The sequence below is a fragment of the Antedon mediterranea genome, chromosome 2 (assembly GCF_964355755.1).
Source record: "Antedon mediterranea chromosome 2, ecAntMedi1.1, whole genome shotgun sequence".
NCBI classification, from domain to species: domain Eukaryota; kingdom Metazoa; phylum Echinodermata; class Crinoidea; order Comatulida; family Antedonidae; genus Antedon; species Antedon mediterranea.
This window is the reverse complement of record NC_092671.1, coordinates 3,120,578-3,134,954: the sequence shown is the minus strand read 5'-3', so window position 1 is coordinate 3,134,954 and position 14,377 is coordinate 3,120,578. Positions and strand designations below refer to the sequence as shown.

General features: G+C 33.9%; 1 protein-coding gene across 6 annotated transcripts in view; it reads right to left on the bottom strand.

Annotated features, from left to right (window-relative positions):
• Positions 1–31: 31 nt before the first annotated feature.
• Positions 32–14,377, bottom strand: part of LOC140040065 (uncharacterized) — a 54,024-nt gene continuing 39,678 nt past the window's right edge. For 3 of the 6 annotated variants that reach the window (XM_072085725.1, XM_072085726.1, XM_072085729.1), the window contains 4 exons: positions 6,285–6,346; positions 5,521–5,646; positions 4,937–5,052; positions 32–4,705 (listed from right to left, as the gene is read on the bottom strand). In XM_072085725.1, coding sequence (XP_071941826.1) covers positions 802–4,705; positions 4,937–5,052; positions 5,521–5,646; positions 6,285–6,346 — 4,208 coding nt within the window. In that variant the 3' untranslated portion in view covers positions 32–801. Of the gene's footprint in view, positions 4,706–4,936; positions 5,053–5,520; positions 5,647–6,284; positions 6,347–7,776; positions 9,189–10,742; positions 11,510–14,377 lie in introns of those variants that run through there. The other 3 variants (XM_072085728.1, XM_072085730.1, XM_072085727.1) reach the window with 3 other exon arrangements.

Sequence of the window (14,377 nt, the reverse complement as noted above, 5' to 3'; positions counted from 1 at the left end):
GTCTGTTAAGGGACATGGAACTGATCATGTCGCAGCCACAGATAAACCCTTTGATCTCCAGAGCTCAGCATCCTGTTGTTAGATTGACAATCTTGCTAAGAAAAACACAAGTCAATGATTTTGATCAAATTAATAACTATTATAATATTACTAGATTTATAGTTGCTTAATCTTTTTCTTCAATTTAAAGCTGTTCGCTTAGGCGCTAACTTGTTTGATATTGATTGATTGATAAATGACATGCCTTGTCTGGGATAGTGATAACAATAAAATCACATTTTTTAACATAATTCAAATAAAATGATCTTTACATTTTATAACCCTTAATAAATTTATACAAATAGTTCTTGCAGAACAGATATATTAAAGAGTTCTCAGTTTGTTAAAAAAGCCTTTTAAAGTTGCTTTTATTATCTAAACAGAATCTTTATAAATATCTACCTAATTTGCAATGGAAAAAGTTCTAATCGTTTTTAAACACAAATCTTGAATGTTTAGGGTAAAAATCACCTGAAGATTTCTGTTTAAAATGTTTTTTTAATACAATTACATTAGTTATTAAAAATGTCTCAAAGATCCTATCTATTTAAAAATGCTGCAATAAAGATCGCTACTTGGACAAAGCCATAATGAATTGTTCTCAAGTTGCAAAAGGCATTTTAATTGGAAATGGGAACATGGTATTCCATTTTCATGGTAAGCTCCAAAAATATGCTTTTTTGTCCAAACATATCTTTTATGTTTGGTTATAAATAAAATGTATAATTTGCATACAAGTGATGTCTTATTTTAAAGAATTATTCATTGTCTATCACCATCTTTTTTTGCTGGAGGGGCCGTCTTTATGAAGGGTTTACCGACTAAGTTTGGCATCCGTACTTGGCCTTCTTGCTGTTGTGGTACAACAAACCTTGGTTGTTGAACACCGAACTGCGGTTGAGCACCTGCGAATCGAGGTACTCCTGGTTGTAAATGTCTAAAAGCAACCTGAGGTGCCATACCTGGGAATCTACCTTGGGAAGCTGCAACTAAACCAGGTCGACCAGGAACTATCATGCGTACCTGCGACCCAAATGGTATTTGCTGCCCAGGATTCATTTGTCTGGATAGAGCTTCAAGATGTACAGCATCTGGAGGGAAACCTCCAGCCTGAAGAACTCCTCTTGGCAATGCTCCAGCAGGTATCATACCTCGAGGAAAAGCATTAGCTAGAACAGCTCTGGAAGGTAAAGTCCCTGGACGGAGACCTCCTGCTGTTTGAATAGTTCTTGCTGGGATGAGTCTTTGAGACAAGGCACTGGTGTTAATTATCCCACGAGGCAACGTGTCTGAGGGTACGGAACCTCTTGGTAAAGACGCAACTGATATCATTCCTCTTGGTAAAGAACCCGCTTTTACAATACCCTTTGGTAAAGCATTAGCTTGTAGGGCTGTTCTTGGTAAAGCACCTGCCTGCACAATACGAGGTCCAGTTACTGCTTCTAATGGGAGATGCATTCCAGGAGACATTCCACTAACTACGACAGCACCAGGTGGAAGGGCTAACCTTTGCATGCCTGGTCTTTGCATTGCACCAGCATGAACAGTTCCTGGTAAAGCTCCTTGAGGAAGTAATCCAAGTGGAATCGCTCCCGCTGGTATAGCGCCTGCTGGATAGGCTCCAAAGGGTACCGCTCCTGAAGGATGGCCTCCGTGTTGAATAGCACTATTAGGAATAGAACCAGCAGTTAGGGCACCAGCTGGAAAGGCCCCAGCTGGATAAAGCCCTGCAGGTAAAACACCTGGAATACCCCCTGCTTGGAGGCCTCCTGCTTGAAAAGCTCCTGCCGGGATAGCTCCTGCTGGAATAGCGCCTGCAGGCAGTGCTCCACCTGCCATTACTCCTGCTGGCATTGCTCCACCTGCCATTAATCCTGCTGGCATTGCCCCTCCTGCCATTAATCCTGCTGGAATCGCCCCTCCTGCCATTAATCCTGCTGGAATCCCCCCTCCTGCCATTAATCCTGCTGGAATCCCCCCTCCTGGATGAAAAGCACCAGTTGGAATTGCTCCTAATGGAAAGCCACCAGCAGATAATGATAATGGCATTCCACCCGGATGTAAACCACGAATTGAAGCAAATCCTGCAGGTAGTACACCACTCGTTAAAAGCTGCTGTGAAGATGGTGGAGGTGAAGGTGTATGAGGACCAGGCATAAATCCAGGTATAGCTGGACTTAAGAGAGGCGAACCAATTGCTTGGTGCAACACCTCTCCATTAATTAGATGTGGATGGTTTTGAAGTAGTACAGATTGCTGGGAAGGTGATAGTGCCTCTCTTTCCATTGATGCATGTGCTTCAGGAGGGGGTGGTGGTGGAATTTCACCAGATGCTATCATTTTTTGTTGTACATGAAGTCTTGCTTGTTCTTGCAAACGTCTGTACTTTTCAATGTCTTCCGGAGGAATCATTTCTTGGATGACTGCCGGTGATTCTGTCTCAGCACTTACTTCCGTCTGTTCTTCTGAAGGACCAGCGTCAGATGAAGTTGATGCTCCTGCTGTTTGTTCATGGCATATTTCTTCTGGATTCTGAATATTATAAAGAGCAGCTGCTACACTATGAGGGTGAGCAACTGGTTTCTTGGCTTTAGGAGCTGGTGGTCCGGGTCTCTTAAAAGATTCCTTTCGACGTTGTATCTCCTCTTCTGATAATCCTTCAGGGTGAATTGCATCTTCAAAATTTTCATCGACACTTTCTGTATTATTGTCATGCGATTCAGAATTTGAAGTATTACTATTATTAACTTTATTTTTACCATCTCCTGAATTGGTTTGTTTAGAACTGTCTTTTTTATTATCCATATCACTAATGATAGTAGTTGTCGTTGGAATCGTGTGTCCTCCGGCAGCAATTTGTTGCTGTATACCTGCAGCTGTGATCCCACCTTTCTTTTCTTTTAATGGTACTGTCTTTCCTGCCGCATTAGCACGAGCTTGTTCTTTAAGAGCTTCTCTAAATTCTTTTACGTTACCAGATTTTCCCCTTGAAGACCTCCTTGGTGATCGGGAATGAGATCGTGATCGTGTACGCGATCTTGACCTAGAGTATGAACGCGAGTATGACCGACTCCGACTGTGCCTACGTGATCGTCTCGATCTAGATCTAGAGCGGTCGCTGTCAGAATCTGATGAATATCTTCTAGAACGATCTCTAGAACTTCTTGATCGATGACTGACATTCTCGTAATCATCATCTTTTCTTGTACTGCTCATTCTAGACTTCTTTTCTCTATACTCATCATCTGAGCTCCTATCATCACTTGAAAAACTTCGATGTCTTTTACGACTTTTATCCTTTGATGAACTTTTAGACCTTCTTCTTTTACTGTAATGTTCATCCTCGGTATACTCATCACTGTAATTATCACCAGAATGATGACCAGGTTTTGAGGAATCTTTATCTCCACTTTTCGAATCCTTAGATTTATCCCTCTTTCGTTTCCTTGATCCTTTTTTTTTACTCTTACGCTTTGAACTTGTTTTTTCTCCTTCACCATCCTGACCTCCTTTCCTTGATGACTTTTTCTTCCTCTTTTTTTTCTTATGTTTCTTTTCTGTAGACGTTTCCACATTTATGGAATCTTCATTTATTACATTATTGTCTTGAGAATTGGACTTTGTCATAACCTGCCTTGGAACCAACAGCGGCACTTTTATATGGCTATTACTTTCAAGAACAGAGTCCTCAGTTTTATTTTCCGCTTCACCAGTTTTTGATCCAGGTTTTCTGAATTGAAAGTGAAGTGGATTGCAGCTGTAACATATAGATGGCTCTACTTTTGTATAGCTCACCATATCAAGAGGCCATTGTAAGATAGTGCTTTCATCTTTGTTAAGGACTTGTAGGAAGCCATCCTTACGACAGGGTTTCCATTCCTTTTCTGCATTATCATTAACTTCATCAGTACTGTTTTTATCTTTTCCATCTATGTCATCTTCATTTTCAATGTTTCCCTCAGCTGGGCCTCCACCAGAAGAAGTCTTTTTATCTTTGTCCTCATTTTCTTCACCGTCGCCAGAACCACCATTTGTGGCAGTGTTGTTGCTAGTGTTACAATCAGAAGTATTAGCAGCTGTGGCAGAATTAGTTGCAGCATTTTCATTAGAGTCTTTACTGTTGCTTTCACCCGATCCTTGCTGATTCTCCTTACTTTTACCTTTCTGTTCATTATCAGATTTTTCTACAGGATCATTCAGCACCTTAATTTGGCATGATTTTGTTCCAATTGGCACAATTCCTCCAACAGTTTTCACACTGTCAGCAGACTCTAACAGTTCTTCCTTAGATTTACGAATAATATGTACTTTATCACCAACTGGTGGTTTGACAACAACTGATTTAATCTTGCTTTCTTTTGTAGGTGATGATGTATGCAGCTGGTCTTCAGTTGGTGTAATTCTCATCATTGTTTTCTTCAATGTAAACGTTATTTGTGATGATTTCTGTGCAGCAGCATCTCCCTGGCCTTTACTAGACGTGTTTGCATTCTGTGGGAAAGTTTTTAGACGTTTACGTGCCAGTTCTTTTCCTTTTTCCTGTTTAACAACTTCTTTATCAACTTCTTTATCTTCTTGATATTTAGAGGTTTTTTCAACATCGTTTGTATCTGGTGTACTTTTCTGTGCAGTTACTTCTTTTACAGGAATCTTTGAAGTAGTCAGACTAAAAAATAAGAAAACAAACTGTTCTTTATATTTCTGTTTTATATATTTTAAATAGTTTTCTCTCCTTAACAAAAAATATTGTTTTTCTATCTTTTTTGGTATGTAACAATGTAAAAAGAAAACAAAATATTTACTTTTATATAAATTTTTTAAACTTCTTTTTCAAAAGGTATAGTAGTGGGTTTGAGGGAAAAGAATTCAAAATTATGAATTGTCCAAATAGACTCACCTTCCTCCTGAACTCAAGAATTTAGCTTTCTCTTTTTCCAACTCGCGCAATTCTTTTCTGGTTTTAACTTCCGTCTTAAAGCAGCAAACTTGACTTACTTTAGATGCATTCCCACACTATGAATACAATAACAATAACGGTTATTAACAATGAATCACAAGTGGTATGGTGTACTGGTAAGGCACTAGAATATGAGAAGCATGTTTTCAAGATTTCTCTGTGCAATATTGCTTGCATCCTCAGGCAAGATACTTTTATACTCTCAATTCAATCCTTCTTCGGATAGGTAATAAATCTGTTGGTCCTGTGTACATTTAACAGTAAAGACTTTTGGCTACATTATTTTAAAAGAGTGGGGTATGATGTGCTGATCATTTGGACCGCAAGAAAAGTCTGGTTTTAGATTATTTGTAACGACTCATCTCTTCTTCCATTTAGGAGCAAACTTCATAGTTGAAGGCTACTGCTCCACTGGCTATAGCTGTTGCAATTCCACATTTGTTTGTTTTTTTTTGCATACAGTGTGTGGTGCATATGACTTCGTTATCCGCAAAACAAGGAGTAACACTTTTAAAGTTTAATACCTTATTGTGACCAGTTGCTGTTTTGTGGTTATCAAAATCAGCACGCTTATAGAACTGCTGCTTACAACAATCACAGTAAAAATTAACTTTCAAATCAACTAGCGATTCATGGTTAACACCAGTCACCTAGAAGACAAAACAAATGTTTTTTTATTCAATGGAGAAAAATGTTTAATACGTACTACATTATACACATTTAATAATAATTAGAACTTCACTCTTGAAACTTGTCATTTCTAGTCTTTCAAATTGAAAAATGCTGATATTTGTGCAAAGAATAATGGTATAATCTTTCTGCCCAGTTTCAGTTTAAATCTATTGATGTCCATTTTGTTAGTAAAGGGGCTTCACATTTTTGAGAAATTTTCCAATAGATCTTTTTATAGTTGCATGCATGTAATTAATGTCAAGGCTAAACATTAGTGTTCCTTCATGAAAACACAAACGTGTAGAAGTTGCACCCTCCAGATACAAACTACAGTAAAACCCCTCCTTTTGGACACCCACCCACCCCCCCCCTCCTCCTTCCACCTTTTGGACACCACCCCCCCCCCCCTCCTTCCACCTTTTGGACACCACCCCCCACCGCCCTCCACCTTTTCGACACCCCCATTCAAGGGACACTCCTGTGAAATGAATAAGGGTCAATATATGTTTTGATACTACAGCCAATCCTTATTAAAGGGACACTTGGTTGAGTCTCAATGGTTCTACTGTATACTTACTACTATTGATTGCCAGACTAGATAAATTGTAAAACTAACCTCTTTACTAGCCAGTGTTTCAGCTGATGTCGGACCATTTTCGACCGGTGCCATCACATGATCTAAATTAAAGAAACAAAGCAGACATTTCAGAGAGACGCCAAACTAACAAATTTACTTACAACCCCCACCGTCCAGCCAATGCTAAAGTGCCAAGAAAGCATTAAAAAAAATTTTAAATGACAATTTTTATTTAAATGAATTGACAGAAACAGACATATGAAAAAAACACAGAGTTAACACAGTGCAAACTATAGTAATTTTAGGTTGTGTGCTGCGGCTTTGATATCTGCCATATCTGCTTGGCCTCAAATCTCACTATCTTATTAATTTGTTTATAAAAAAATACAATAGAATATCTTTGAAATGAAAATATAATGCATTCATATAAAAATAAGCAAACTTTCACTCCATGAAAAGACACAGAAAAGCCTATGAGGCTGCACATACAATTATGCGGACAAGAACATCTCTACAAACACACTCACTCATTGTTGCTAGATAGTATAATGCATACAAGGAACTAGATAAACACGCCAGTACAACTGGGTTTCGATATTTTAACAAATTACTTAAATTTGGATGACATTATTTTAACCAATGTTATGACAGAAATGTTATTTTTAATTATTAAATTACTACTTTTATAATAAAGGTCGTCCATAAAGGAAATTCAATTCAATAATTTGAATACTTATGTATGTAAAAATGTACTGGCCAAAATGGGCTAGTTATTGGTGGGTTTTACTGGCACAGTGGACCTGTACTAAAGCGAATGCTGGAATATTTATAACTGTATATTGGATTTCAAAATGTTTAATATTTACAACCTCATATCATTATTTTGGGTTTCAATTTCAGAAATTATACTGTCATCATTGTGAATATATACCTGGGAATATAATACTTGTTTTGCGTCACGCTAGAATACTGTATAACATTTGATAAGTTAATTTGTTGACATTTCTATTCTCAATATTTCACCATTTACTTATCATTATGTTTTGATGAATATTTTGAAATTTATTTAATCATAAGAATTTAATGTCTCAATATTATACTGCTTGGATTGATTATTAATTTAATATCATCATCCTATTTATTATTTCAGGGATTTAATTATATTCTGATATTTAGAATTAATATTTCAACATTCATTTTTTCATGATCATCTGTAAGAATTATTTAAAATAAATGATAAATTAGTCCCAAACTGTGTTTATTATATTTCTTTGACTATGCATTATACTTTCTTGTTTAAAACTAATCAGTAGTCGACCTCTCGGCCGTTGGTTTATGTTATATCAACTTTTCTACCCAATTATAATGGAGATAGTGAGCAATATAAAAGTTATCTATGTAGTATAATAAATATATAAATATATATATATATAGAGGAAGAGTAATAGGAGAATCTAGTTTGGCACAAATGATGAATTAGAACCTAATGTTATGGGCGTGTTTAAGAAACACAACATCATTTTATGATTACCCTATTCATCTTGACTTTATTGCCTCTGTGAATAAGAACAAACAAAATATTAATATTCATAGCCGTCAAATGCTCTCATCCAATCACCTTCCTGTAGGGAATGAATATTCATGACTGTGTACAGGATTAATGAATATGAAAATAGCAGAAGTGATAGAGGGCGCTAAGCAGATTATGAGTAGTAGTAGTGATAATAGCAAGGTTTAACGGACATATACCCTTCATGCATATATAATACACACGCACGCACGCACATAAACGCTCCACGCACACACTGGCTTTTGTTTGGTGAGTTACAAACTAAAGTAAATTTGATAGATATATATAGTTATAACAGACTAAATTCTGATGCAAAACCAATGTGGTATTATTAAAAACACAAATAAGACGGACTGATCTGAATGACGATAAATTTGATTTAAGATGAAAATAGAGTTGAAAAATATCAAGTTTAGAATGATGATACAGTATATTGATAAACAATCATGAAAGGTTAAAGTTCAAATGGTTTGCACAGCAAAAAGTGCTCCGAATGGTGTAAACGTTATTAATTTTAATTAATTTACATTGGAAATACGACACTAATTTTGAATTAAATTGCATCGTGTTATTTCTTTCAAATTGTTACGTGTGAATTAATTAAGTTGTTTTAACTTATTTTTAGCTAAGCACCAAAGTCCGTTCTTACACTTGAGCGATTTTGGCAATTAGGCAAAAACTAAAATTAAAGTGCATATTAAACAAAATATTCAACAACCAACAATTATTAAACCAGCCTCCATTTATCAACTACTTTTACCTATTTCATCAAAATTACTATTAGTTGATAAATTATTAAATCATAAATATTAATTATTTAGTTATTAAATAGTGATTCTATAAGAAACAAATGAACATTCAAGAATCACAAGACAATTTTAAGCAATAATAGAAATAATGAAAAATAAACTTTAATGGGTTGTGGAAAATTATTACTTTTTCTTTAAGGGTTAGTAGGTTAAAGTTCAAATTGCATGCTCCAGTAAACACTACACATAGGTCATGCAAGTCATTCAGTGTGTTGCATCAATATGTACCGAATTATGAAATATAATATAATACTAGGCATAAAATCAACCTTTCTCGCTTCACTGCGGATAGAGTCTACCTGTAGCATAAAAAAATACATCATGTTGGTTTACCAGATACGTAAAATAAAAGTTGCTAAATGATTCGGAAATAAACGTTCATTAAAACCAGGTAGTTGTAAAATTTACAACTCCCTGATTAAACCACCATATTAATATAATTTGTGTGCAAAGAATAATTATGTGATGTTATCTATATTTATTTCAATTCACACGGAAAAGAAAACACTTACCTTTGAAACACCTGAGAGGGACATCTAGACTGTATATAAATTGTTTTTAACTATGATTATAAATTACTAATGTTATTTAACCATGTGAACAAGTACTGAGAATTCCCTTATAAAAAAAAATTTACTAAAGAATAACAAACATTATCTAATAATCAAACCAGAAAAAATAGTATATAATTATAAAGGAATATACTACAAATATATTCCCACTAATGAATTCATTCGTGGAAAATGTTTAGGAGGGAAAATGTGGGAAGGAAATGAGGGAATAACAGTCCAGGTATCCAGGTTTTTTAAAGCTTTGTAGGCACACTTCCTAACAAATTTGGTTATTCTTCATACAGTCAACTCTCCCAATACTGGACAACCTTTTATTGCCAAAAATTGTCTGGATTTTTGGGTTTTCAGATTTCCAAATGAAATTTCAATAATTGGAAAGCATGTTTTAGGAGAGGCTCTGTTTGTGAGACAGTTCGATTCCTAGGATAGCTGACTGTATTTAACACCATGGACTTATATTAATTTATAAGGTCCATGATACCACCAAATTATAACCAAATATATGATATAAACCTACAATGGCAATGCAGTTCCAAACCTCTGTAATGCAAATGCAAACATAACTCACAGTGTAAAGCTCTGTTCACACTATCAAACTTTACATGATGTGATGTGCCCATATATGGACATGATGATGTATATCACTACCATATTTGAGTACATCACACTTTTTTGTTAAACTAGTTTGATAGTGTAGACAGAGCTTTAGAAACATGGTACAAAAATATGGAGGTTTGAAACTGCATTTATCAGCTACCAAATTTAAAAAAAGTTCATATCAAGCAGAGAATCAGAAAAATTAGTACACTTTATAAAATTATTTTAATAATATAATTAGTATTAAACATTCACGAATATTATTGTACCAATTTTTATGATTGAACTCTGACATGAATATTTCTAATTGGTGTGAACACAACCTTAACTGGTAGTGTGTGAATCAACCGACTGGTGTGAACACACTCTTCGCTGTTGTGAATTGACTTGGAACACAGTTGTGTACAATACTATTATCTCACAAACACATGCACGCAATGTTAAATGTACTAAATTAACTTATTTATGAAGGGTACTAAGGAATTAATATCACTCATTTTAAAATTAGATAGTGTATGATGATTAACAAATGAGGATTTAAAAAAAAAACATAATTTAACATGATCAAACTCTGATGAATGCAAAGGAATTGAAAAACAAAATGGCTGACGATAACAAAGGTTAAATAATGTATGTGCAAGTTGACTATGGTTAGTAATGCAATAAAAACAAACATTCATTCTATAATAAATATGTATTAAATTCTGTAAAGAAACCCGAAATAGTAATAACAAACAACTCATATCTATTTTTAGAATGCCACAATAATTATACTGTCAAAGTTCTTTAAAGGTATTAGTTAAATACAATCTAATTTACAGAACTGTATTTAATAATTTTACAAAACTCGATAGCTCAATTGAATTTAGCCTCTATTCATTAAACAAGCAAAAAATAACCAAATAATAATAGGGCAAAAAATCAAACAAAGAAGTGCTTTTTTTCTCACCAAAATGCAATATATCCGCAATACATTATTTCTGCATCAGAATCCTACCATGCTAATATTGTAATAAAAAGAGGGAGGATATTTAGCCAACTGTAAAACGTCAAACTAGGTTTAAATTTATTCAGATTATTTTCTAATTGTATTAAATAGAAAATGAGTATGGATATACTATTAAGTTTGGGGGGTTTTTTTTGGGATAAAAAAAAACAGCTAGAAATTGATTTTCCAGCCTAAGCTTAATTCACAAACGGGTATACTGCAAATGCGAAAGAAAGTCTTGAGTTACAACCCTGGCACTAGGATTGAACTCCGGACTGTGGGACTGGAAGGCAAGCATGTTAACTACCAAGCTACATCCTCAACACTAGATATTACTATTGTAACCTCTTGTATCTGTTTACTAACATTGTTAGTGATATTAATTAGTACATTTTGTTTAGTGCATTGCATTCTATTAAACTAAATTCACTAGTGAATATTTCCCCCTCTACCATCAATAAAATCTACCAAATTCTTTAACACAAGTAATCATACATTTGATAGTTAAGTGTTGACTATGTTAATAGCTACTTTTCGTTTTCACGATGAACCACACAATAGGCAGCTACTGAGTCTAACAGTAATTCTATGTGTGCAGAATGACTTTTCAAATCGAAAGCTGTATATAAAGGCATGTCCTGAAAACGAAAGGTCGCTACTTACAACAGCAGTGTACTGTATTATTTAAAAACAGAAACAAAACTAAATTGATGATTTGAACTTAAAACAAATAAAATGAATGAATAAAGCTGTACACATGTAATTAAATATGGTGTAGTAAGTAAAGATGTTAGTTTTTTTAAAAGCTTAGAAGGAAAACACTGTGTCTTAAACATTAAAGCAATCTTGTATATATAAATATTGTTGCAAAGTATGAAGTCATCAAACTTTATGTACATGTGATAAATATTGACTACATGAAGACAACAGATCGATAATTCAACACACATAATTCTTAACAATAGGTTTGATATGAGTTGTTATTATCTAACATTACAGTGCATTATTTAAAGGTAATTAGGTAAAGAAGTTTCAGGGGGGTTGCTAAACGTTTTCTTTCTGATCCCTTCACTAAGGAAACAGGAAACCATACTTTCACTAGTATCCCTTTCACATTACCTAGCAAAACTCTGGAACATTTTCTGTATTGTGGGTGACTTTAAACTCTATTTACACTATCAAACATTATGTGACAAAAAATGTGATGTGCCAATATATGGACATGATGATGTAATATCACTACCATATTTGGCCACATCACACTTTTTTTGCCCAGAGTTTTGCAAGACAATGTGAAAAAGGTATAAAAGAAACTTCCCATGGACCATCTCCTTGAAACTTTGCTAAGAAATTTGTCTAAACAGAAAGTATAATATGCTATGAGCATAGTATGTGCATGTCAATACATTCATCATACTGTACATGTGTACTAAACAAACTTTCAAATACTGTATAGTGATATTTATGTTGAATAATGCAGTAGAATGTTGTGAATGTTGTGATATTGTAATACACACGGTTATTGATAAACTATGTAAAATGGTAACTTTGGTTTCAATTCAGTTTTTAAACAATGTGTGTATACAGATCATAAATAAATAATGTATTCTTTAATATTTTTAAAGTATAAAATGTACACTTACCAAATTAGGAATAGTTTTGGCGATTACTAGGTATCATCAAATGCATTGCAATACACATGCAGAGCAGAGAAATAATGACTAAAGAAAAGCTCTATTTAATCTATAAGCTATGTCATCTCGCACACAAATACATTATGACAGATGTCCGAAATGGGTTAAAAGTTCCAAGACAAATTTCAAATTGTATTTATTTGAAAAAGAAAAAAATTGTTTTTATACAAATTGAAGATGTTAATATGAGGGGGAAAAACCAAACAAACTTGAATTTTGGCAAAAATAAAATATTTTTATACTAAATGAGCATGTTATTATTAAATATTGGAAAACCTATCTACCTATCTAGTAGATATTGTTGCTTATACAAAAAGTAAGATACTGATCACTCATGTTAAAATCATGACAATATTGCAATAAGTAAATAATCAATTATTAAAATAATACTTGAAAACACTACATTACAATTATAGTAAATTTATTGTAGTATGTATAAATTACAGATGCATGTTTGACAAACGGCAAATATATGTAAATGGTTTCTATTATTAGATAGAATGCATTTAGGTAACGGTGGATATAATCTGAAATTTGTTTAAAATAATTGATATGCAAATAATAATGTACTATTGCAATCAGACAAAACAAATTAGTAAACATTAGATGGAATATTAAAACATAAATACGTCATACAAGAACGTTGAAGGTGTTGAAATGAAAAAGTATTTGGAAGCAAAAAACTAAATAGCATGATGATATAGGTGGGACGTGATAACAATTGGGCAGAAGGCCACTAGAGTGGAAAAGACGTTGAATCCATACTTTAATAATAGTCAACACTACAGTTTCCTTAAAACCTGACAGTAGAGTAGATTTACTTCAGACCCCATCACCAGAAGTATTTAGTAGAGAAAAAAATCTGCTAGATTTCTTAGTTTTTAGGAAGATCACCAAACCAATGCAATAGCTAGATTATTGTCTGTTAATATAAACGCAATGGATTACTAAACTGTATATGCCTGAATAAAGTCAGATAATAAAGTCAGATATTATTAAAAGACGTTGAATTTAATACATTGTAGTAACATAATTTTGACAGTGGGATTATACCAGAGCATGGGATTATACCAGAGCATGGGATTATACCAGAGCATGGGATTATACCAGAGCATGGGATTATACCAGAGCATGGGATTATACCAGAGCATGGGATTATACCAGAGCATGGAATTAAACCAGAGCATGGGATTATACCAGAGCATGGGATTATACCAGAGCATGGGATTATACCAGAGCATGGGATTATACCAGAGCATGGGATTATACCAGAGCATGGAATTAAACCAGAGCATGGGATTATACCAGAGCATAGGATTACATATACTGCATTTTCCAAATTAAATTGGCTGTATGGAATACAAAGAGATATGATTTTTCCAAATGTTTTTGTTGTGTTATTCCATTTTGCTTCTTCCCAATGGTAATATTAAAAAGCAGATTTTTTTTTCTACATTTTGTGTGTGTTACTGACGAGCCCATATTACAAACTATCCACATTTTAAGTCATTTCTCATGCATGGTTACAACACTATAATTCTAACAGCAGCCAATGTTAGGTCAGTGAGCCTCTGGACTAAACCAAGGAATATTACAAAAAAATAACTTCCATTTTCACTAACATTCAATATTTTCATAACTAGATTGTTTAAGGCGAAGAGAAGTTGACCATGTTATCAATTGTTAGTATTAATAAAACATAAATGTTCTTAATAAACGTCAACAAATGACTGAGTATTAATCTTAGAAAATCTGCCATATTGTGATGTAAAAAATAAATATACTCTATGTATATATCTACAGTAAACCATACATGTAATATATACATACTCATACATATGTACAAAATAAATGGTATAAAGATGAGGAGATCTACGAAAGTGAAAAAAGTTTTCTCAACAG